The 26,628-nt window shown below is 43.0% G+C and overlaps 1 protein-coding gene across 1 annotated transcript in view; it reads right to left on the bottom strand.

Annotated features, from left to right (window-relative positions):
• Window positions 1–2,429: 2,429 nt before the first annotated feature.
• LRGUK (leucine-rich repeats and guanylate kinase domain containing) overlaps window positions 2,430–26,628 on the bottom strand; it is a 104,852-nt gene continuing 80,653 nt past the window's right edge. The window contains exons 16-20 of the mRNA XM_006756705.2: window positions 25,802–25,929; window positions 15,132–15,220; window positions 13,701–13,814; window positions 8,001–8,119; window positions 2,430–3,288 (exon numbers count right to left, since the gene is read on the bottom strand). Coding sequence (XP_006756768.2) covers window positions 3,143–3,288; window positions 8,001–8,119; window positions 13,701–13,814; window positions 15,132–15,220; window positions 25,802–25,929 — 596 coding nt within the window. The 3' untranslated portion in view covers window positions 2,430–3,142. The remainder of the gene's footprint in view (window positions 3,289–8,000; window positions 8,120–13,700; window positions 13,815–15,131; window positions 15,221–25,801; window positions 25,930–26,628) is intronic.

Here is a 26,628-nt window from a genome sequence, read left to right as displayed (position 1 = left end):
TATGTGGAATGAAGTGGGCGGGCATCGGGAGGCCACTATGGCACGGGGCAAGCACTATGGGCAGTCTATCTGAAGTGTACCTGGCGTACAAGACGACCCCCCACTTGGAGGCATATTTTTCAGGGCCAAAAAATCGTCTTATACGCCGGCAAATACGGTATATGTTTTTAACATTTTTGTATTGATTTTCAGAGAGAGAGGAAAGGAGAGAGAGAAACATGTATGTGAGAGTGGAACATTGACTGGCTGCCCCCTACATGCCCCCTACCAGGGATCAAGCCCAAAACCAAAACCCGGGCATGTGTCCTGACCAGAAATAGGACCTGCAACCTTTCAGTGCACAGGACAATGCCCAACCAACTGCGCCACACCAGCTGGGGCTGATATGATGTATTTTAATCTTTTTCCAGTTTTTTATATTTCTTTAATTACCTTGAGAATTCCTCATAGACCCATGAATTTAAGAGAGTGCTGTTCGGTCGACAGATGTTTGGAGATTTTTCCTGTTATCTTTCTATTATTATTTTCTAGATTCCAGTGTAGTCAGAGAACTTTGTATGATTTCAGTTCTTTTAAATGCACTAAGGTGTTCTTTTGATGGTCCAGGATATGGTCTGTTGTGATAAATGCTCCATGAGAACTTGAAATGCATGCTTATTGGGCTGTCACTGGAGGGAATGCTCTATAAATGTCAAATCCTATTGGATGATGATGTCGTGAATTCTACATCCCGGCTGATTTTGACACATAGGGTGGGAAAGGAAGAAATGATGCCTTATTAATGCTGGGTGAACATGGAAGTTTAGAGTCCCCACTAGGCCTCCACTGAGACCACCTTTGCTGGGAGGGGAAGGGGCACTCCTTTCTCCTCTGCACAGGGCACCCCCTGACACCGCAAAGAGATGGTGGAAGTCCTGGGTCTCCTCAGACCGTCTCTGATGCCACTGATGGGAAGGGGAGGCGGTGCATCATTACTACCAGACAGGGAATGGAAGTCCAGGCTAAAGTGATCCAGTTATTGCCTACAAGCTTTCTCTCCTGCTACGCTGCTGCCTTCCTTGTAGGCGGAGAGTGCAGGCCTTTTGTTAAAGTCTTTGTTGATGGTACTGCTGTTATATTGTAAATCAGAACACGCCTTCATCAATAAGCCAAATTTATTTGGAGTCCTCTTCATTTTCGCTAGCACTAGCGGGCCCAGAGGATCTCTTCCTTCTCAAATTCTGGGCCCCAATATGGTGGAAGTCTTCCTTTTCCAAGTACGTTTTTCAGCTCTTTGTTTTCCAAATTTGGGATGAGACTTCCCGACCTTCTGAGAAAAAGTCCTGTGTGTTGGGACAGGGCGGTGAGACCATCTCTCAAGGCCTGGCCCGGCGCCAGCACTGACAACTCTGTCTGGGGCACAGTTGATGGCCTCTCTGGAATGGGGAGTATCTTACTTTCCCTATTATTTAAGGAAGCAAATGTTTACAGAAGCCAGGATGGCAGGGTTAAAATTTCAAACAGCAGTTTTTATCCAAGATGGAGGTTACTATTCTTCACTAGTGCTAGTGTTTGAGGTCGCAGCTCTTCCAGCACCCATTTCAGGGTAATTGAGGCAGAAGGAAAACCAGCACTGTGCTGTCACTCAGGTCCCTACATCTCTCTTCTCCCTTTCACCTCTCAGTCTTATGTTTACTTTCTATGTAATTTCTAGGGTTTTAGCTGTACTTAGTAGGAGAAACAAGGAAAAGTGCACCTCCTCCACATTGTCTGAAATTGTAACTGTTATATCTTCTATTGCATCTAAAATACTTCACAATAACTTTTTAAAAGATGAGATGATGCAGGTGGAAGTAACTATTCATTAAGATTTTGGGGACACAAGGCCCCCTCTTCTGCTTTCCCACTTTCCCAGAGAGGACTGCCTCCCTTTTCCTGCTCAGCCTGGTCCTCCTCCCCACATCCTGCCCCCATTCCCTCCCACCAACCCCACGAAAAGAACTTTGTCCAACTCCTGCTGAGAACTGGGCTGTGGAAGACAGATGACTGCAAATCCTGGAACATCCACATGCAGTCAAGGAGAAGGAGTCATTAAAGGGGGTTTAGATATGTTAAAATGGGAAGTCATTAGAGGGTTTTGTTATTTAAAATATATAACAATTGGTACAGCACTGCTGAAGGCTCCTGTCCCCAGGAGTCCTCTAGCACAGAGGATTCCAGAAGAGACCATTTAGCAACCCAAATGGATGTGCTGCGATATTTCAACAACCAGGATAATCCTACTGGCACATCAGCTGAATGCCAGCCTTACCATATTTTCTTTCTGCAAATACTAGTAGCAAGTAGTGAAACCATAAAGAGTATTAAAGTTGTTTAAAACATTTCTAATGGCAGGCAACACATGATCAGAGTCAGGAAAGGGTGAATTAAAAAATATCTGATACTTTTTATTCCTTGATATTGCTAAAGCTAGTCAAGAACCATGAAAATTCCATTAATTAACTCTCTCTGAGAGATGCAGTTGATATCATGTTTGGCATACCTAGGTGCAACTCTATAATCCTTTCATGATCAGAAGAATAAAACATTTCAATTCTCTAGAGTATACACTAATGTTATAAATGGACACAGTGAAATTTCAAGAGCACAATCCCAGTTGGATATATCGAAAAATCAAAGGGTGGAATAAATGATGATGGAAGGAGACCTGCCTTGCGGTGATGAACACACAGGACAGTGTTCAGATGACGTGCTGTGGAATTGTGCACCTGAAACCTGTATAATTTTGTTAATCAGTGTCACCTCAATAAACTCAATAAAAAGGAAAAAAAAATAAACCCAAAGACAAAAATCACATTGCACATAGCAACGCAGAGATCCTGGGGGACTCTGCCCTCAGATCTTTCAGGCAGGAAGCAGCTGGAAAAGTCATTAATGGCTGTGGGAAAAATAAATTCCTTTTCTAAAAGTTAAGAATAACTTACATAAAAAATAAACACTATTCAGAGAATCACAAAAGAAATTGATTGAGAAAATTAAGGCATACAGGACATTCTTTTGGAGGTAGATGGCTGTGCAAGAAACAGCCAGGATCAATGGCCAGGTGAGACGCAGGAAGTGGGTGTGATCGGAGCAAGGTTTCCATGTTAGTAATGGTGTACTTTCAATGTTCAATGCTGTACTTCTGGCCCTGAGGGATTGAAGGGAGGGTGGGTTTGGTGTTGGAACCTGGGTGACTGATGAGTGGTATCATGTGTCTTCTCGGTGGCAAAGACCCTTTTTCAAATTGAAGTGACATCTTGGGTGGTGCTATAAAACATGAAGATACAGTACATATAGTTAACACCTTGCAACACTAAACAAAGAAAATAAGCATTACATGATGTAAGCACCAGAATAATATTTAGAATTATAACAAACTCTAAAGAATATATGATATCCAAACAAGAAAAACAGAGGGTGGGGTTCAGAATATACCGTGTGTGTGATTGGACAAGCCTTGGACTGTGTAGACTTGCACAACGACCAAGAGGTTGCTACAGCAAGCAATTCCTATGCTCTCTTCTATGCTGCTCCTACCTACGGTAACAGTTACCTGCATCATATTCTTTCACAATCACACATAAGTAGGCTTAGCATGTGCACACACGTGCATGCACATGTGCGCGTGCACACACACGCACAACACACACACACATGCACACACACGCGCACGTGCCTTGTAGTTCTTCTTAGAGAAACCTCATCTACCGCCCTCTAAGGTTGTCTGTTTGCCAAGGATGAAGACTCCAAAGGATGAACCATGGAGCCAGGCTCCTTTGAGGACTGTATTAAGCAAGAGGAGTTTGGATGATAGAGACTGAAGGCAGACGCATGGTGGCCATAGAAGAAGCCAAATCCTCCCTGGGGAGAAAGCAGTGGAGTAGAGACTGAGAAAGTGAGGCAGGGCATTCTAATGGGAGTGAGAACATGGAGGGACCTATATAATAAGATCTCTATGTCATAAGATCAATGACAGTGAGAAAAGTATTGGAGACAAAAAATACTGCCATTTAAAAAATGGAAACAAAGATTTACAAACCAGTATACCTAACGCTAAACTTTACCAAATTTGAGTTTATTAAAGAAACTAGAGGCCCGGTGCACAAAACTCGTGCACAGGTAGGGTCCTTAGGCCTGGCTGGTGATTGGGGCCGATTGGGACCTTCCGGCTCCCAGCTAGGGCCTCCCTTCCCTGGCTGCAGGCAGGGGCCTTCCTTCGTTCCTCTCTGCACCCTGGTGGTCAGTGCACGTCATAGCGAGTGATTGAACTCCTGGTTTCCCGAACTCCCGAGGGGACAATCTGCATATTAGGCGTATATATATATATATATGGCTTGCGTATTTAGAAAATACTATAGTGAGAGATATGTGTTGAAAAGGATTTGTGAAGGAAAATTATTTCTGATGAACTTAATTTCCCTTTTACTATGGCAGAGGTCAACAAACTATAGCCCATAGGCTAAATCCACCTGCCATTTTCAAAAAGCCTGTCTTTTCATGCAAGCCCACTTTGTCCCCAGCTTTTGAAAGCAGCCATGCAGAACTGGGCCCCTGAGCCAGTTTAGAGAACCTTCCCTTCCTCTGTGCTGCCTCTCCATGCTCGAGCACAAGCTTAATAAAATCTGTCAAAGCTTCTCTGAGGTTTCCTCTCAATTTCTACCTTAGAGCCCCAAGAATCCCAACATGGGTAACAGAATCACACACCATGTAGACTTTGCCTGGAATTGAGTCTCTAGAGACTTGTTACAGGATACTCTTCTTAGCCAAGTCCTGGGTCCTATTTTTAAAAAAATTTTTATTTACTGATTTTAGAGAGAGAGGGAAGGGAGAGACAGAGACATTGATTTTTTGTTCCACTTATTGGTTGATTCCTGAATGTGTCCTAACTGGGAATTGAACCTGCAACCTTTGCATATCAAGATGATGCTCTAACCAACTGAGCCACCAGGCCAGGGCCACTGGATGCTACAGTGACCATGACAAAGGCATAAGTGGCATGCTTGCTGGCTTTATAGAGATCTATAAGTAGTAAATATGAGAGATGAATCAAGACCCAAAGTGATCTTATCAAGCTAGAATGTGGGGCTAAAAATCCTATATAATAAAAGGCTAATATGCAAATCAACCAAACTGCAGAATGACCGGTCGCTATGATGTGCACTGACAACCAGGGAGCAGACGCTCAATGCAGGAGCTGCCCCCTGTGGTCAGTGTGCTCTCATAGGGGGAACGCCGTTCAGCCAGAAGCTGGGTTCATGGCTGGCAAGTGCAGTGGCAGTGACAGGAGCCTCTCCTGCTTCCACGGCCGCACTAAGGATGTCTGACTGCCGGCTTAGGCCTGCATATCCCCCGAGGGCTCCCGGACTTGGAGAGGGCACAGGCAGGCTGAGGGACACCCCGCCCCCCAGTGCATGAATTTCTTGTACCAGGCCTCTAGTAAAATAAAAAAATGAAAATAGAAGTTGCATTTCCATTTTAAAAAATCAAGTCCGCATATATTGTACAACGGAGTTGCTGGCTTGGCAATTCATGTGAAAAAGATGCGAGTGTTTAATAGACCAACAGCCAATAGTGTGATGTGATTGACCAGAAAACCACCAGTGAAGGACCTCAGGTAGATGGCAGACCAGAAAGCGCCAGGCCCTCATTCCTCCAGGGAAGCATTAAGTAAACAACCGGAGACCAGCTAAAATAACTTTATAGGAGCCCTGAAAATCAGTCGAAGGCCTACAGCAACCAATGAACGCCCAATCAAGAAAAAGCCAAATTAAAAAGGTAAGAAATATCAAGGTAATTTTATAAATTGTCTCACCCCCTCCCCCACCAGGGAAGGGAGGCCTGGTCCCCAGTTCCTTCCTGAGAACCAGAAGGTAGAGCAATGTTCTCACCTGTCTGGGGCTGCCTGGTGACTGTGTGACTAAGCTGAGTTCAAAGTGATACCCTCGGAATCTCAGTCTAGGGGAGCCTTAGGAAGCCATGGAAACCACAAGGGGGCAATAGATGCACAGATGCCTGGGTGAAGAGATGACTAATTGAGGATTATAATAGAACAGCTAAGAAGCAGGAGTCTCTTAGGAAAATGAAGACATTTTTAAAGCACCTGTGCATACTGAGGAATTGGGGAAAAGCCCATGGAAAGTGCATGTCCAGAAATGACTGGAAAGACCCTCAGCTTTCATGCTGGGATGATCCTGGGCCCTGCTAATTGGCCAAGGTCTCCCCCTGCACGGAGCCAGTCTGCAGACTTGGAAAGACCTTTTTCAAATGCCCAACTTTCAACAAAAGATCACAAGACATATAAGGAAACAGAAAAACATGGCCCGTTCAAAGGAACAGAATAAATCTCCAGAAACCATCATTGAAGAAACTATCACAGACTTCTGCTGCGTGTATAAAAATTTACAATCATAATACCTTGTAGGTATCTAGCACTTTGCTTCTTACTTACACCATATTCATCTTGTCTGGTCCTATATTATTATATTATACATTATGTTCTAATATACACATATTACAGTGATATGTAGAATGTAGGATATTACTATATTTCTGTAGGGCCGATATTATTATTCCCAAGGCTCATACATGAACTGATTTGCCCAACCGCAGTCAGCCAGATAATAGTAGAAATGGAACTAGAACCCAGGTCCTCTGATTCCTAACCCAATGTTCTTTCCACGGTACCACCCCACAGGCAACAGCCCCACTTTGCTCTGTTTGGCCAGGCTACTAGTATGTTTGGAACAAGGATACAGGCAGAGGAGAACACACGAGATGGGACAGGTCTGGGCACTCTGTCCAGTGGGAGCCAGGACAGGATGGGCTGTGGTGACATGCTTGGTCCAGGGCCCCTGGGCACTCTCAGGTACTAGAGTGACAGGTCACAGTCTGTAAGGGGTTCCTAGCATATGTCCCGCTCCTGTATGATGACACAAAGTGTCTACTTGAGAATTTGGGATTATTTCCTGGAACTCTGGTCTTGGGACTCTAATCCTTATTGCTTACACCCTCCCTTGTGTGTAAAATCCATTAAGATGCCTTATCTCGGCCAGCTATCCTGAATTTAATTACAGCTGAGTTAGAAGATGGCTGTTTTAGGGACCTCTTCCTTCCTCCATGTGTCCTCTTGTCCCTGGCAACCTAACAAGCCTATATTCTGTTTCTGGTTCCCATGGTCACCTGAGCAAGCAGGGATCCTCACTTGCCGCTTCTGGACTCAGGCAGAACATCCCACCCGCACCTCAGGCTACAGACAGTGGCTTCGTCCTGGCCTCCAGGTCCTAGAGAATTCCCGCGATCTACTCATTCCTCCATCAGTCACGCACAGAACCCCAGCTTCTATCCCAACACGGGGTTACTTTCTCATTTGCCCATTTTCATCTCTCATGCTTCAATTTCCTCACACTGTTCCAGGTCTTTACTCACTGTCATTTATGAACATTGCACTGAGCCCAGAGACAAAAACGCAATGACCATCTGTCTGCACATGAAGATATGCATTCACATGTGTGTTGGGGAGCAACGGGAAAAAAGTATGTGAAGTGAGGGGGGTGAGTTGGACTGGGCCAGATCCGTCAACCCTAACAGCCTCAGCATTCTCCCAGAGCAGCCAACAACCTGAAACCTTCCATGCTTCTCTTCACCTTCACTCAAAGGAGCCCCACTTGTCAAAGGGGGATCCCAAGTCAACTCTTCTCCAGAGAGCACCTGCCCCTCGCCCTAGAAGACCCCTGCAAGTGGTATGGTCAGGTGGCGGGGGGGGGGCAGCGTCCACTCTAAGTAGCCGTGTGACCTTTCTGAAGTTTGTTTCTCACGTATAATGATGAGGCAAATAACCCACCCTACCTACAAGGAGAGGTGCTGACTTAAAACACTCATTTAGTTTAAAAAAAATCCATAACAGTCAGACAAAGGGTAAGCAATACATATAATTATAATTTTACTATTTATATGAGAACCAGTTGTAAAACGACTCCTACCTTTAAGGGTCCAATCTTCCTTGATATCACTTATTTCTGGAGGCTTAAAAGGCAAGTCTTTTAACCACGGACAAGACTGAAACAATGCAGAGTATTTCCCAGCATGGGTATCCTTGTTGCTGAAAATTGAAAAAATGAGTGATACCTGTTAGATGAAACACTACTAATGGCCACGCAACCTAGGCCCGTGACTTCACTGGGTTACCTTCATCAAGCCCTGGCAGGCGTCTGCGGACAAGTCTCTGTTGAGCTCAAGTTTTCACTGGTATCTGGAGCAAGACCCTAGATAGCAGCTGACATAAAGTACTGTGTAGATTACCAAAAACTTCTCATCTAGTATACAAAACATGACTGAAGACATTGGGATAGGTGCTGGAGTATAAAACTAGATAGGTAAGGCACAGGCCCTAATTTCTAGGACTTTACAATCAAGTGCAACTTATGTACCGTGGTTCCTGCTCCTTCAAGGAGAGAGAGAAGGAAAGCATGTCAGGCGGCCTGACCTGGACCACACATTGGGCCCGTCTGACGCTAGTCTGGGGACTGTGATCTCATCCGGCTCTTAGGATAAGGTGGGGGTGTGGACTGGGTGCCTGACGTTCCTGCATCTGGTAATGCACTTCCTCCCGCCCCGTTGCTCTTCGTGCGTGAGTCACCTGCTCCGTGGCTACCTCTCAGGGGAGGCAGCCCTCCCTTCGTGGCTCACCCAGCAGAGCACTGTGAGTGGTTGAGCTTCATCCACAGCAAGATGGAACGTTATTTCTTATATTGATTAACTAGCATGTCTCCCATACTTTGTAAACTGTTTATTTTTTTTCCTCATTTATCCTTTGAGGATGTTCGTGTTTTCCATATCAGTTGTGTGAACTCTTTATATACAGAATGCCAACTCTTTTGTTGTATTTTAAAGAGCTTGCTGTTTTCCTTTTAATTTTATTTTGAACCTAGAGAAACTTAAGACGTTTAAATCATAAAAAATATATTCATCTTTTCATCTGTGATCTTCCCTCATTTCTGCAAAAATTGTTTCATTAACATTTTAATCAACCTACCATATGAATATAATTAAAACTAAGCCATATTATACAGAAGGGCTCATAAAAAAAAGCAATACTCACCCCAATTTCTTTCTCCTGAAAGCCAACCATTTCTTAACCATATCTGTGCTTAGATGTCCTGGTAATAACCTTCTGATTTCTAAATATGTTACTAACGTGTATTGATTTATCAGCTTTAGACACACCTTTGGGAGACATGGATTTCCACTCTGACTGGGAAGGATTTAGCTCACTTAATAACACTCCCCCGACTTTTCCTCCCCAGAACAGTTCTAACCTATTTTCAGTTGCTCCATCTGTCAGATCTTCACCTTCATGTTTCCTATTTAAAATCTCCACCTCTTATTCCATCAACAACAGATGGTATATATTGACCTTCCACTTCCACGTCCTAAACTTTGTCCTCAGAGTTCCACTTTCACTGTCAATGTTAAATTTTAGATTTAGCCTAAAGCTGAGTTAAAATGTTGAAAATTAATAGATGATTGTTTACTGCAGAGACCAGTAGTTGGCTGTGATTATTCTTTCTCCTCTATAGTTCCATGTAATGATTCCTATCTCTGCAAAAAAATACGTTTCAAGTATCAGGTTCAAGTTGACCTCCACTTGCTCACATTCCACATTTACACACATATCTGGCAGTAGCAAAGGCTGATACCAGTTGAGTCTGTTCAAGATAAAGCCTGCCATTTAAATGTCAACCAGGATGATATTGTGACAAAAAGGGGTAGAAGTAAGTCTTGATGAGGTGTCTTCAGGAGTTCGGGGCTCTACTGCTGGAAGCAGAGTTAGCTTTCTGGGTCTGTCCTCGACCCAGGAGGAAACATAGTGGGTGACACATCCAATGTGGGCCCAAGCTCACTGCCTGTGTGATGTTTGAATGGCAAGCAGAGGCTGCAGCTCTTGGGTGGTAGTTCATGGCTGGAATCCAGCACTAGCTTTCATGGAAAGCTCCCATCCAGCTGGGCCTGAGCGCCCTATCAACTATAGCAAAGGCTAGGTGACGCCAATATTCCTACCTACAGGTAGTCCAATCTCCTGCACCCAGGGGGTCTGCTTAGAAGTTTTGATTACTTGATATCAACTGATAGTGAAGTTGAATTGCTTTCTTAATGGAGGAGATCACTCTTGGACTGAGGTCTTGGGTCTTTTGCTAGACAACAGCGTTTGGAACCTCCTCAGAGTGGCAGGCCCCTTCCGGTCGGACACTCAAGCTCCTAGAAGCTCTTGTTTCCCAATGTCTTGCTCACACAGGAAGCACTTCCTAGAGAAGGATAACCTTGGCGAGACCAACACTGTCAACACCTGGGTTTTCCGGTGACCGAACAGCTCTACTCCTGGCAGTGGAGAAATGCCATTAAGCCAGGCCTGGGATCTTCTCTCTAGAAGTATAACTAGGCTGAGTCTTGCCCCTTAAGTTCAGTCTCAGAGGCATTTATGTTTCATGGGTAGGCCTTTTATTCCAACCCACAGAAGCATAAAGATGTTCTTCCCTCTTTAGTGAAAGACAATAATCCATAGTTTATGGCCAAATTCCTAAGAATATGAATGTAGTACGTTGAGGGAACATAGAAAGAAAGTAGCAAGAAAAATCTCAGTGGGTTCTAGTAACAGATATGGTACTAGTTTTCTAGGTTTGGCATAACAAAGCGCTGTGAACTGAGTGGTTGAAATTTATTGTCTCACAGCTCTGGAGTCTAAAAGTCAGAGATCAATGTGTCAGCGGGGCTGTGAGGGAGAATCAAGCCCAGGCCTCACCCCTAGCTTCTGGTGGTTTGAGGCGGTCTTCTATTTCCTGGGCTTCTGCATCACCCCAGCTCTCTCCCTGTGTGTCTGTACCAAATTTCCTCTTTTCTATGGACACCAATCATATGAAATCAGGGTTCACCCTACTGCAGTATGACCTCACCTCAATTAATTATACCTGCAATGACCCTATTTCCAAATAAGGTCACATATTCATAGGTACTGGGAGTTAGAGTCCCAACATATGAATTTTTAAGGGGCACAATTCAACCGGCAACACATGTTGTGATTTTTGGATATCTTTTCACTTAAAACACACATTAAAAAAAGCATAACAGAACAAGTTCTGCCTTTCGACAATTACTTTTCCTTTGCATCAAAGCAAGCATGAAGTGAAAACGCTCTGAAAGGAAGTCAGAAGTCAACATGGTGGAGAAGTATCACCATATATGAAGGGTCAGGCTTGAGTGACAAGTCCCTTACACCAGGGGCACAGGTGATGTATACATAGTCCACCGCAGCCTATTAGGCATTTTTTTCCTTCTGCTAAGGACTGAATGTTGTGCTCCCTCCCCAAAATCCATGTGTTGCAATCCTAACCACCAATGTGACAGCATAAGAGGGTGGGGGACCTTGGGGAGGTGACTGTCAGGAGGTGAAGCCCTCGTGAATGGGATCAGTGCCCACAAAAGAAGAGACGCGAGACAGCTCGCTTCCTCTCTCTGTTTTCCGCCCTGTGAGGACACAGCAAGGAGACGGTCATCTGCAAACCAGGAAGGGGGCCCTCCTCAGAACCTGGCCGCCTTGACACCCTGATCGCAGACTTCTGAGCCTCCAGAGCTGTGAGAAACAACGGTTGGTTATGCCGCCCTGTCTGTAGCAATTTGTTACAGCAGCCTCAACTAAGACATTCTCTTTCTCACTGTATTCCCATCCTCCTGCCCCACTGTACTGAAAACTCAGAGCTTCAATAAATCCCCAGAGATCCAGTTTCAACACTGTCACGGAAAGCTAATTAGCTGATCGTAATGCCAGAGTCTCTAGTATCTACTGAAATGTGCAGATGGGGGCGGACCACTTAGAAGTGACAGTTATTTCGCGTCATTAAATTAGTGAAGGAAACCCAAAGGGTTACAACAATAAAACTCTGACACGAAGGAAAGTATTACTCATTTTTAAATTCTCATTATGACACATCACCATCAAAAAAATATCCCTTTGTGTGGCAGGTTTTTAAAATAACTTTAAAAATTTATATTAATGCTTTGAAAATGATAAAATGCTCATTGTTGAAAATATGGAGAAGAAGAAAGAAAATTAAAATTGGCCATAATCCCATCACTAAAAGATAGTAACTGGTGAAATTTTGGTATATTTCTTTCCAGTGTTATTTTTTTCTGTACTACACAAATATTTTTAGAACCTCCATTTTGCTGGATATGCATTTGCATTTGACTTTTAACACTTATCATTATGTTATAGGCCCTGATTTATATGTAACTAAAATTTTTTTAACATATAGAGCATTATGAGAAACTCAATTGTATATAAAGGACCATTTTTTGAATATTTCATCAAATTCTCATGAAATTTTAATAGTTTTTAGGATATATAAAAATAAAAAGTATGTCCTGTGTAGACAATTTAGAAGGTGCAGAAAAGAGATAAATAAAAAGAACATAATTCTAGAGGAATACTCACTGTTAACGTTTGAATGTACTTCCTTCCAGTCAAAGGTTTTGTCTAATGTGTCACCATGTATTCAAAAACTGCCAAACCCACAGACCCCTTCTGAAGAGTTCTTTCCTCAGTTCTCTGTCACTGGTCTGGCTACAGATGACTGGAAAAGGACGGGCGCTTGACATGGGGGCAATCAACTTATAAGCCAGCCTGTTACCTACGAGGGCCCTGGCTAGAGACCTCTACCCAAGAGTGGCACCTCATGGTAAATGGTGGTTGACTCAGCCAGCGAGATCTTTGCTGGGAAGCGTGGGGTCAAGGCCTACAAGAGAGAGGGCCAGTGTGACAGGTCCAGCTGAAGTAGAAACGGAGTGCAGGAGGATGCCCACCAAAACCAAGCGCTACAATCAGCGGTGGAGGGTCCGCTGTGGTCTACATGGAGTCCTCAACTTATACACAGTCCGGTTTTGGTTTTTTGGCTTTTTTTTACAACATATTTTTATTGATTTCAGAGAAGAAGGGAGAGGATAGAAACATCAATGATGAGAGTGAATCATTGATCAGGTGACCTCCTCCACTGAGCCATACCGGCTGGGCTACATGGTCCGGTTTTGAACCACACTTTGACGTATTATGCTTTGGAACCCTGAAATGGCATTTTGTATGTTGGACATGAGCTAGTAAACGTTTTGAAATATAGCACTGTACCAACCAGAGATGTTGACTGTACATTACGGACACCAACTTTGGCTAATTTGAATATTACAAAGAGAGGTCTTGACAAGCTGTTGGGTAGTTTAGAGACTTGGTGGGAAACTAGAGAATCAGGCTTAATGAGGCAGAAACCAAGGGAAGGTAGGCGCCAAAACATAGCTGAGTCACGATACAGGAAGAGACTGGTAGACATCATTGCTTGTACTTCCCAGTAGATTCTGATTCTTCTACCACTGGCGACTTGAATGACCTCTAACTGTCCCCGCATCATGTGATCACTCCCTCAAGATCCAGAGTTCCAGAGAGAGGCTTCCCGTTGTGCGAACCTGGCGTATATGCCTGTATCCTCCCTAGAGGGCCAGTGTCTCTCATTCCAATCCCATGGTGGCAGGTGGGGCCCTGCTTCCCGGATCCAGGATGTCTTTGAAGCCGAGGGACGATGCCATTAGCTTAAACTGACCAGTAGAAAATAATCGATTCCATCCAATAAAACCCAACTCACCTCTTTCCATATCCAAAGGGAATTTTAGAAGACTCTTCACAAACTTCAAAAACTTTCTGTAGTTCTGAAACTGAGGCATAATGTGTATTGTTGAGGGGTGTTGGTACTGAACCCCTGAAATTAGAAATAAAAAATGTAAAGAATTTTGTAATGATACCAAGTATTATAAAACATGTAATACGTAAACACTGACTATTACATTCCACGTAAGTGCAAATATCAATAAACCCCTCATAAACATGTACCTCGAAGCTGCATTATTACATTCCAATTTGTAGATTAAGCAAATTTGGGTTGCTGTAAATATTCCTTTTCCACGAAACCAAATTATTTTTCTACTGATCAGAATGTATTATATTATAAACCCTAGTCTACTAGTTATGTGAGGCCCAGCAATATACCAATGACTATAAAAATGGAAATAGATATTTTCCATTCCTTTGTAATCTAATGCTTTGAAATAGCACAATTAAATATTTCTAAAAATTCTAGTATTATACTCTCACCTGAAATTGAGTATAAAACATTTCTTTTTTCTTCTATACTAGCCTGTTTTCCCACAGTGACTTGAAAGAATCATTAACCATTTTTAGGGACTAAATCCTCCAGTTTGCCATTCACCCCAGACTTGCTAACTAGAGTTGCTGTGTGCACAGTAGCTCAATTGCATATAAATGTAGGCGAATCCAAAGCACCTATCTGTCCCAGCATGACCCATTTGGAGCTCATATTTAAAACTGCTGAGTTTCTCTGTCTACAGTGCTTTAACCAGCAAGGCCACCCTGCTAGTCAGAGGTCACACAGGCCCAGTTGTAGCTGCTCTGGGGACCACTGCCTATCACAGGGGTGGGCAAACTTTTTGACTCGAGGGCCACAATGGGTTCTTAAACTGGACCGGTGGGCCGGAACAAAAGCATGGATGGAGTGTTTGTGTGAACTAATATAAATTCAAAGTAAACATCATTATATAAAAGGGTACGGTCTTTTTTTTTTTTACTTTTATTCATTTCAAACGAGCCGGATCTGGCCCGCGGGCCGTAGTTTGCCCACGCCTGGCCTATCATCTGGCCACCACCCTCCTAACCCCCAGAACTTTGTGAATACCACACAGCCTGTCCTGTGAATCAGACTAACCAAAGACAGTCTCCCAATGTGGGGAAAATTAATTACGTTTTATAGAGCAGACAAATAGACACATGTATTATTTATGTTGGTTAAAAAATTTTCAACAGATAGCTTAAAATTACAGACAATAAAAAGAACTATGATTTCAAACAACTTTAAATGGCCTTTTTATCTTGAACCACTGGGTTCATTTTAGTATAGAGGTCCAAGTTTATGTTGATCATTTAGGATTCATCTGCTCTATTTCGATACGAGAAAAATCAATCTAAAGATGCCCAGGTATAAATAAACGTGATAAGTCGCTACCTTTGAAACAGGAATGTAAAATGAGGAGGTGTCCTCCCCATTAGGGCCTGCCGGGCTGCCTCGTACTGTCTCTCCATAGAATTTTCTTCCTACGCAAGAAACAGCATCAGAAAATTAGACTGATGTTAAAAACATGTCAAGGGAGTAAAAGAGCTCTAATCATTTCTCTTCTTACTAGAGATTGCCAAATATGTGAAAAGAAAAAGGAAAAGTAGATAGGCCTAAAACAATTGTTATTTGTTCAGTGGGGGTGGGGTGGGGTAGATAACTTTATAACTATAATCAGAATACTTTTACAGAGACTGCAATTTAATATATAAATATATGAGATCTGAATAATAATGTAGAAAAATTTTGTTCACATTTCATGTTTATACTTTTATCTTTTCAATGAGACTCTCTCTCAAGGATCCAGATTATTACTGTCCTTTTAGTTTTCCCAGATGTCACACAGAATACAGACTGACTATAGCCAACAATGTTGGCGCGTGATCCGGAAACAGGACAAATGGTGACGTCTTTGTCCTGTATCTCACCAACATCACCGTCACCATCACTAAATCCTTAGTAAGCATTTGATGGGGATACAGAGCTATAAAGACACAGTCCCAGCATTCAAAAGGAGTATGACCTGGTGGTAAAAGGCAATTTAAAAAGATGGAGGGGAAAAAAAGAAAAGATAGCTCACGCTGTTTTGTAAACAGCACATGTGTTTACACACAGATGGTCTGATGGGGTGTGGGCCTGTTGGGCAACTGTCCATTCACTGGATTTCTTCACTTTAGCCAAAGTTAATACATAAAATTCTTAACTGACAGAAATAGAAATTGGCAAGTGCTTTTTTGTTTTACATAAAAAAACTATGCATTGATAAAGGGATTTATATTAACATTTATTTAAACAGCAAGTGCATTTAAAAGACACTAATATTTGCTTGCAGTAACTAAAGCTGAAATAAACCTGACTTTTTATTTTAATGCCCTTACCAGGCTCCTTTATAAATTGATATTCTATTAAAATCGTATAGGAAATAACCACAAACAAGCATGTCAGCGAAAGAACCCAGGCCATAGCTAACGGTGAGCCCACAACTCCAGGCTCCCCACCTGCTCAGCCTTGGGGGCCGCATAGCTTCGAGAGTTTGCCTGTCTTTGAAGACACTTTTAAGAATCCAGTGTTAAGGATTAAGTTGGTGGGGTTCTAAAGCAGTGATGGCGAACCTATGACATGCGTGTCAGCGGTGACACGCGAACTCATTTTTTTTGGTTGATTTTTCTTTGTTAAATGGCATTTAAATATAAAATAAATATCAAAAATATAAATCTTTGTTTTACTATGGTTGCAAATATAAAAAAAAATTTCTACATGTGACACGGCACCAGAGTTAAGTTAGGGTTTTTCAAAATGCTGACACGCCGAGCTCAAAAGGTTCGCCATCACTGGCCTAAAGACACGCCGGCACTGCAAAGACTTGCCTGCAGGAGTGGCTCTGCTCTGCCAAGACGGACACAGCGAGCATCTCTGGGCAGCAGTGCCACCCTGGAGGCCAGAAGCCCCCATGTCTCCCCGGCACATGCACACACGCCTTAGCACAAAGCAGGGGCTCAACAAATATTTTTAATGTAAATTATGTAAATTTGGGAAGATAAATAATGTTCACTGCTCTCTATAATCTGGACTAGAATTTGCACTCAGCTGTGGCTAGCTATGGAAATCATGACACATGAGAGCTACCATGTGGACTCCCTGAACATGGCTCTCGGGGAATGTCTGATTGCCAAGACCTTTCAGTGTTTCCCTGACCGTCAGCTCCGAGGCTCTGTGTAAGCAGGATGAGGGGAAAATGTCTATGGGGCAGGAGGGAGGGGTCTGGAATGGGATAAGAAAGGAACACACTGTTTACATTTCACCATTTAAAAACGATATATTTAAGTAACTCCACGGATATGTCTATATTGTTTCATATTACTATAACATTACTAAATAGATTCCAAATCTGTTGCCCTACTCTCATATTAATTTAGTCTTCTTCCTCGAATCATTCTATACTTGTATATACTACATTTACTGTTGTGATTTCACTCTATACCAGTGGTTCTCAAACTTCCTAATGCCGCGACCCTTTAATACAGTTCCTCATGTTGTGGTGACCCCCAATTTCATTGTTAAAAATTGAACATAATTAAAGCATAGTGATTAATCACAAAAAAACAAGATTTAATTATATATGTGTTTTCCGATGGTCTTAGGTGACCCCTGTGAAAGGGTCGCGACCCACAGGTTGAGAACCACGGCTTTCTACCATCCTTATTTTTTCCCCTATCCTGATGCATGCTTTTAATTATATCATGACTGGGAAGATGCCAGTGGTAGTGGATACACAGCTTTTGGGTCTTCTGGAATCCCCATCTGAAAATAGATATAGAAACTATATAGTAAAATAAAAGATGTTTCAAGGCATGTGTAAGAAAACAAGGTGCGAAGGTATCACCTCAAGCTCCAAATACAAGTGATAACAGCCCCCCAAACCGCATGGTACAGGTGTCCATGCAAGAGGAAGCCGCAGGAAGGGACAGAACAGTGACTAAAAGAGCTGAGAACAGGAGAACCTCCAAAACAGCTCAGCGGTAACCCCTGGGAAGCACAGGGGGAGGCTGTGGGGAGCCTAGCGGAAACACGGCCGGGGCTGTCCCACTCCGGCAGTGGTAAGAGTAAGGGGTCCACGGTAAGTTCCAAAGGAGCTGGATCAACTGTGAATTCTTGAGAGTGACCCACTGGGGTTCCCCCTTCTGAGGGGGCCTCACGCTGAAGGAAAGCTGTGGGAATGGAATAAAATTATCAGGGCAGAGTCAACAGAGACAAAGGAAAGAGCAAGTCTACACCAAAGGGGGAGAGGGAAGCAGAACCAGGGAGCCTCAGGAAGAACGTCATTTATAGTTCATCACCCTTTAAAGAAACCTAAAAGCTTGAGAAAACGAATTTCACATAAAAATGAGAAATTCTCTGGTCAAACCCCGTACAAAGTTATTATAAGAAAAAAGAGGCAAGGAGTAGAACAGTGGTTCTCAACCTTCTGGCCCTTTAAATACAGTTCCTCATGTTGTGACCCAACCATAAAATTATTTTCGTTGCTACTTCATAACTGTAATGTTGCTACTGTTATGAATCATAATGTAAACATATGATATGCAGGATGGTCTTAGGCGATCCCTGTGAAAGGGTCGTTCGACCGCCAAAGGGGTTGCGACCCACAGGCTGAGAATCGCTGGAGTAGAATAACACCTCTACATACAATGAAGGCTTGCCCATAAAACAGGTAAAGTTCATATTCCACTATTTCAAAATAAATTAAAAGGCATTCAGACAATGACACAACACATTAGAGCAGTGGTCGGCAAATTCATTAGTCAACAGAACCAAATATCAACAGTACAACAATTGAAATTTCTTTTGAGAGCCAAATTTTTTAAACTTAAACTATATAGGTAGGTACATTGTTATTAACTTAATTAGGGTACTCCTAAGGCTTAGAAAGAGCCACACTCAAGGGGCCAAAGAGCTGCATGTGGCTCATGAGTTGCAGTTTGCTGACCACTGCATTAGAGGAACAAATAAATTACAATGTTACACACTCAGAAATGAGGTGACAGAACTCAGGAAAGACTTAGAAATAGAAGGGGAAAAAATCACCTTAGAAACAAAAACTAAACTAGAAAGGATACAGGAGTGAACGAGCACAACAAATAATGTCTTAAGTAGAAAGTAAATGGAGAGAAGTTTTTAAACTAAAAATGAATGAATGAATGAATGAATGAAAAGGATTCAAGAGAAAATGACAAATATTTAAGATAAACAAAGAAGACCCAACACATAAACCATAAGGGTCCTTGACAGAGTAGACTAAAACAAGGAAACAGGATAGATAATAAAAAAAACTCAGTTCAACTATAAAGTACAATAGTACAACAGACTGTTAGCAACAGGTAAGAGTTCAGGAAATACTGTTACCATATCCCTTTCTATATCTACTACAGAATTAGACAACAAAACAGCTAGAGAGACATTTGCCTAAATTCTAATAACGAGTATTACGTATCTACAGATTTGAGAACTAAGACAAAATGAAAGTTAAAGGGGAGCAGGTGTATAATGACTATACGCTCTGATAGTGCAGCTATAACACCATCGAAAATATTGGGTGCTGGTAATATTATTGTTATTCTGAGGCTACTCTGTGTGTAATGGGCAAATAAAAAATGTAATGAGATATTATAATTTTATCATCTATGTCTTTCAGAATCAGGATTCTCAATGTGGCAGAAAAAAATATATGTAATAGATATAGAAGAAGATAGATAAAAATCCTGAAGTCTTGAATCTGAATTGGAAATATTAACGCGAACTCATGAAATATTTTATCCACAAAAGAGGCCTAGAAACAATGACCACCCCAATGGGACAGGTAGCGAGCAAAAGAGCATAGACAATCTTATGAGTCATGTTACAAGGACACAGGAGCAACTTGAAGAGGCTCTCACTGGCCAAAGGTACAATGCATTTTAATAAGGATAAAAAATGCAGCAGGTGGATACCCTTCAATATGCTGTGCATAAATCAATATCATAAATGATACTTTAAAATTAATAGGTCACCAATTTTTTGTCTTTAAAAAAGCGTTTGGACGGCTGATCTTATATGAGCCGTCCCACTTGGCAACCTGGTGGCAGGTCAGAGAAGCATTTCCTTATACGTTACCCCAGCTAATAAATATGGCGCTGAGCCCTGTGCGCTGAAAAATGCACCTGAGGAGAAAACGAATTGGCGTCTCTTTTGGCGTCAAAATAGACCCTCCTAAGCTGCGTAATCCTGGGTGAGCCCCCTGAGCTGACCTCCTCACAGTTTTGAGAGGAAATAGCGCCAAGTAGATGTTAGGTGCCCACTATTCTATCACCATAGATCCGCTTCTCACGGGGCACTTTATAAAACAGTGCCGCCTTATCTGCCACACACATGCATTTGCCACGCTGGCTTTGAATGAATTGGGCATTCAGCATTTTTTTTCTAAAGCATTGGCTTGGGGTAATGTGGCCTGCTTCACAGTAAGGGTATCCCCTAAGGAGGTCAGAGGAGCTTGTTGAAGAAACAGACACAGTTGAAATTCAGACAATCGAGCTACTTCCAGAAGGCAAAGACCTAGTCACAATAATTCCAGAGCAAGGAGCCTTCACGAAGCCATCATAACCTCCATGTGTGCTTCCCGGGAGCCAGCCGTGCAGAGCAGGTAGGGCTGCTCTCAGGGAGGGCAAGTGAGCACAGTGATATCTGACAAGTAACTTTGCTGAGCAGGTAGGGCTGCTCTCAGGGAGGGCAAGTGAGCACAGTGATATCTGACAAGAACTTCGCTGCAGCCAATGCACATGTGAGTGTCATACAAAGAAACTTCTCACTGTATATGCTTGTTATATATTTTTTGCAGCAGTAAGAAAAGGAGCTGTGCATTTTTAACTCACACCTAAAAAGAAAATTCTGTTTAAGAAATAAGGCTATCATCAACAAATCAACAAATGACAAGTGCTGGAGAGGATGTGGAGAAAAGGGAACACTCATGCACTGCTGGTGGGAATGCAGACTGGTGCAACCACTATGGAAGACAGTATGGAGTTTCCTCAAAAAGTTAAAAATGGAACGCCAAGCCAGTCTCAGTCTCATATTTTAATACCACATGATCTCACTCATTTATGGATAATGAAGACCATTACAAACTGATGAACAAAAATAGTTACAGAGGGAGAGCAACATAGATCAGACTGTCAAACTACAGCAGGAAGGCTGGGGAGGGTTGGGGGTGGGTGGGTAAGAGATCAACCAAAGGACTTGTATACATGCATATGAGCATAACCAATGGACACAAGACACTGCGGGGTATGGGAGGCTAAGGGAGGGTCAAGGGGAGAAAAAAAAGGAGACATATATAATACTCTTTGTAATACTTTAAGCAATAAAACAATTTAAAAAAAGAAATAAGGCTGATTAAAATTATGTTTATAGTTCTCCAAGAATCTTTTAGAGACGTTCAAATTAATGTGCTTTGGGAGCATTCAGAAAAGTAAATACCATTTAAGCTTTGAAGAAAGAAGAAAAAAAGCAACAGAAGATTGTATAAGCAAGGAATGAGGAAATTGAGCACTTCACTAAATTACTTAAATCTATATTAAATTATGGTCATATTCCTAGAAAGCATTGTATGTTGCTAAACTATTGGAGTAACAACACGAAAAGTGATGTTAATAGTTTTGTTTTTTTTTCAGACTTGAAAAACAAAGAATAACACGTTTCTTTCTAAGAAAGATGAGTTAGTTGGGTCCTAGAGTAAATACCCAGTGATCTTAGATATAAGGAACAAAAACAGCTGTCAATATGTTAGGAGTCAGTAAGACCGAGGCCCTCCATGCTCCATTGGCCCATTTTCTACTTATAGAACCAAGGCCGGCCCTGGCTGGGTGGCTCAGTTGGTTGGAGCATTGTACACCGAATGGTCAGGGCACATACCTAGGTTGTGGTTTCGATCCCCAGCGTGGTATGGACATGTGCGGGAGGCAACTATTCCATGTTTCCCTCTCTCTCTCTCTCTCTCCCTTCCCCTCTGTCTGAAAATCAATGAATATGTCCTCAGGTGAGGAGGAGGAGGAAGAGAAGGAGGAGAAGAAGGGGGGGTGGTGGGGAGAGAAGGCAGTAGTAGAAAAGCTACAGACACACTGGCCTGACCCTACCAATGAGAGGAGACCAGAGGGTGTCACTACTAGACTATACCTTCCATAAGGACAGGGACCATGTCCATCTTGTTCTAGTGTCAAGAAGAGAGACTGGACAAATACCTGTGCTGTACTGAAAAGCAAATCCAGATCGGCATACATAGTAGGAACTGCACACATTCAGGATGGGTAGAGATAGATGAATGAGTGAGAGGAAAAGAAGGGGAAGGAGAAGGGTAGAGGAAGGGAGGGGAGGTGAAGGGAATAAATATTGCTATTATATAAAAATCTAATTTATTTTTGCATATTGACATTGTATCTAATAACCTTGTCAAATGCATTATTTCCTAAATTTACACCAATCACCTCTTTATATAACCGACATGTAACAAACAGCATGCAAGTTTCAGGCGAGCAACCGCTGAGGGCCTGACCCTTTCTGCCCTCCCTGCCAACCACTATCACCATAACAACAGTTAACATTTGTTTTATGGTCCACAATTTAGAAAAACGTTCCATAAGCATTTGACACAATAACTTGGTAAGGTAGATATTACTAGCTTCGCTTCACAGGAGAGAAAATGACATGCCATAGCAGGTAAGTGGCTTTTATTAGACCACCCAGTAGGTGGTCAGACTGTCACATGAACTCAGTCGGTGCATTTCCTTCCAGGTCAAGGAACCAGTAGGTAGATGCAGACAGAAGCAAGCCAGACTAAAAATACATCTCCACATGCACACACACACGCACACGCACACGCACACACACACACACGCACATGTACAAACACACGCACACAAATACACACTTACCCAACCACTTATGTGTCCACGTGACTCCCAAGGAATAGAATGGTTTCCTTAAGACACAGACAAAAGCAGTTTCTTTGTTTTGTAATCATACCTTGACATACATGTAGTTACAAACTATGCACATGGAAAGGGTGGAATGTTAGAAGGAAGGGGTGAGCCGGAAAGACTTGTGCATGGGTGAGTTCTGGGGTAGGTTTGAATAGAGAGGAAGAACGCAGGCTTCAGCAGAAGCAGGAAGGGTGCCTCAGAGAAACAACCAAAGAAAGCATTGCTGACGGGAGCGTCTACCCTGTCCCTCCCGGCCGATGGCTCTCTGGATCGTTTCCAAAGGTAAATCCTCATCTACAGTTACAATACTGAAAAGGCACAAACATTTCTACCTTTTCTTTTTTCAGGGGGCAAGGTAAGATACAGGTTTTTGAAAGAGAAAGCTGTAATTCCTTTCTTTAATCCAGAAACTGGGAACTAAAAGTTCTAAAAATACATGGAAATTTATGTTGGGAAAATAACACGTTCTCTCCTGAGGGGTGGACTGAGGGCACATGAGGTAATTTACACGAAAGCCCTTTCCGGATTAGAAATGCTGTATAAGGCCTTCTATGTTCTCTAATCTAATGTGGCAACATCTTGCTAAAGCTTCGGTGTGGTGATTTTAAACAGCCATGTTGCTCCCCTTTTGTAGCACTATAACAGCAGTGTCAAAGGCTAATAAACTATAAACTACCCTAAAACTGAATACTTATAATTTAAAGATGGCATTGTATTCATAATCTTTACAAGAAAATGAGGCACTAGCCCTAGCCAGTTTTGCTCAGTGGATAGAGCACCGGCCTGCGGACTAAAGGGTTCCAGGTTCAATTCCAGTCAAGGGCACATGCCTGGGTTGTGGGCTCGATCCCCAGTAGGGGGCGTGCAGGAGGCAGACAATCAATGATTCTCTTTTTAAAAAAAATATATTTTATTGATTTTTTTTATAGAGAGGAAAGGAGAGGGATAGAGAGTTAGAAACATCAATGAGAGAGAACCATCAATTCAGCTGCCTCCTGCACACCTCCTACTGGGGATGTGCCTGCAACCTAGGTACGTGTCCTTGACCAGAATCGAACCTGGGACCTTTGAGTCCACAGGCCCGACGCTCTATCCACTGAGCCAAACCGGTCAGGGCAATGATTCTCTCTTATCACTGAGATTTCTCTGTCTCTATCTCGCTCTCCCTTCCTCTCTGAAATCAATAACAAAATATTAAAAAAAAGAAAGAAAAAAAGAAAGTAAATGAGGCACTAAAAATATCTTAGGCAAATTCACCCCATACACGACAGCAGTAATTTAGTGTTACGTTTGCACTGATTCCTGAAGAATGAACCTGTGGGCCTCTTGGGGGATGTGATTCGGTTCCACTGTCTCCCCGCCAGCACTGACAGACAGAGGCGCCGGGACCTCGGGGCTGCCGGGTCAGAACACTGCTGCCGTGGAGGGCAGGCACGGCCAGCCTCACACGGGACACGGTCGGTGTCCTAGACTAGGCTCTGGCTGCGCTGGATCATGGGGCTGACGAGCTTCCCAGGGAGGTCCCTGCAGGAAAAGAGTGAGTGGCCCTGCGTGTACAAGTTCACGGACTCTGACGACAGGTGATACCTGCTCCCCTCCCCATCGGCTGCCACCAAGGTGGCCCCCCCGACTCTCACGCTGCCTTTTTATTCCTCGTGTTGTTTTAATCTCTTTCCTCTCCAGTTTCTCCACGCCGGGCATTCATTTTATATGGAAATCTTGGAGATTATTGAGAAGAATATATAGAGTGGCTTTAAAAAACATCTCTGTTCCCTGTTCCCACTCCTAGGAAGCCACAGTCTGTACAGGTGGCCCTGCCACCGGTAACTGGACAAGCAGTCTCCTGTGATCGGGGTGGTACGGCCTGAAATGTCCAGCTGGGCCAATGAGAGTCTCTTGCCTTCTGCAATATGTATTAAAGAGATGGAATTTTCTGGGAATTGCGGGCACTGAGCCAAGAGATCGTGGAGAATTGGGGCTGGTGTGCATGAGAAAGGGTGCAAATTCTGTGGGAGAGGCCAGCCCAGAGAGAGAGGGGACAAGACACACGAGAAAGAGAAGCAGAGGTGATAGGCACCTGCTGTCTCAGGAGGCAGAGAACGCGTCAGCCTTTCTAACCCAAGCTCGCTTCTCCGAGGTCCGCTTTTCACCCCGCCCACGATGCACTGGGAACCCCTCACCTACCCTTCATCATGGAACTGCCTCCTACCAGAGCCGATCTGAATGGGCATCTGTTTTCTTGCACCTGCAACACCCCACTCTTACAACTAAGTCAGAGCAGAATGTATACACAGTTCATACCGCTGCCCAAGACTCTTCACCTGCAGGAGCCAGTCTGATTCTTTTGACCCCTGCCTATGGTCCCGACTTCAGAAGATGATATAGTTATTTGTTTAGAAGAAGCTGGGCTTAAGGAAACACATCGAGGTGATGACAACCAAAGCGAAAGTTCCATCGCTTCCACAACGGCAACTGCAATGACTGAGATCTCTTCGCATGCCCAGATCATCACGTGCAAACTATTACACGGGGAAAATGAGCACCACCTCACTTGAATGCAGTGCCAATGCTGCATTCAATAAACCGATTTCTCCGAATTTGCCGAGAATGGGGCTGGGACTCGGTGACCTGGCTGGTCTAAGTACTGCTCTGTCATAAAGCATGCACTCTGAGTGGGCTCCCTCTGGAGACTCAGCCCAAGAACACCAAAACTCCATCCCAACAGCAAAGCAAGTCTTCCCTGGAAATACGTATTTTACAGCCTTAGTTCTATTGTGCTTTCCTGTGTGCTAAATAGGAGAGCTGAGTGTTAAGGTTCTGACCGGGTTCTGCCTAGGGGAAAGGCCCTCACAAACTCTACACGGAATATTCTATTGTTAGAAGCGACGTCTACTATTAGAGGTGTAGAAAGAGGCAAAAACAAACAAACCCCTTGTGTTTGTGTGACACCAGTCGGAGAATCATTTTGGTGAAAGTTATTAGTCTGCAAATATCAAGCCCTGCTTTTGTCTGACGCTATGTAACCTGTTGCGGCTTCCCCCGTCTATCCCTCCTTACCACTGGTGTCTTTTTGGTTGAAAATCTGGTCCATAATTTCATAAAGTAGTTTCTGTCTGTAGAATCCATAAAATTAGACGAAGTCAAATAAGCAGATTTTTGAAATGTCCGTGGAGATGTCTTAACAACTGGTAGAGAAAAAAACACACACACACCAAAATTTAAAATAAAAGGCATAAAATAGGATAAAGGAACTTTCTGAAGTGAGAGAAATGTTTTCTCCCTGCATTTGCCCAAACACAACAGCCTGCATGTTTAGTCTGGACCGTGGTTTCAAGTATGAAGAAGAAGGGCATTCAAGTATCTGGGGCGGAAGCTGCGCGGGCAGAGAGAGGGGCTGTGCCTAAAGGACCCGGAGGCATGGTTAACACACTGAATTCAGGAATCCAGGGGGGCGAAGCAAGGAAAGCATAAGACGGAGAGGCTGGAGTCTGTGCTCATTTAAAAAAAAAAAAAACAGAAACAAAAAACCCTTATCCTGTTTGCTTGTTTTTTTAAATTCTCGTCTGAGCATTTTTTTAAATTTAATTTTTATTTATTTATTATTGATTTTAGAGAGAGGAAGGAAGGGAGAGAAACATCAGTGTGAGAGAGAAAAATCAATGGGTTGCCTCCCACAGGCTCCCTGACCTGAAATTGAACATGCGACCTAGACATGTGCCCTGCCTGGGAATCAAACCCTCAGCCTTCTAGTGTACAGGATGACACTCCAACTGAGCCATTTGGACAGAGCAAAAGCCCGATCCTATTACTGGAACCATAAGAATAGAGCATTGTGGAGAAAGCCCAGATAATTTGAAAAAAGTTAAGATAAAATTTAAAATAAT

The sequence above is a fragment of the Myotis davidii genome, unplaced genomic scaffold, assembly GCF_000327345.1.
Source record: "Myotis davidii unplaced genomic scaffold, ASM32734v1 scaffold214, whole genome shotgun sequence".
NCBI classification, from domain to species: Eukaryota; Metazoa; Chordata; class Mammalia; order Chiroptera; family Vespertilionidae; genus Myotis; species Myotis davidii.
This window is presented reverse-complemented; position numbering and strand designations above follow the sequence as displayed.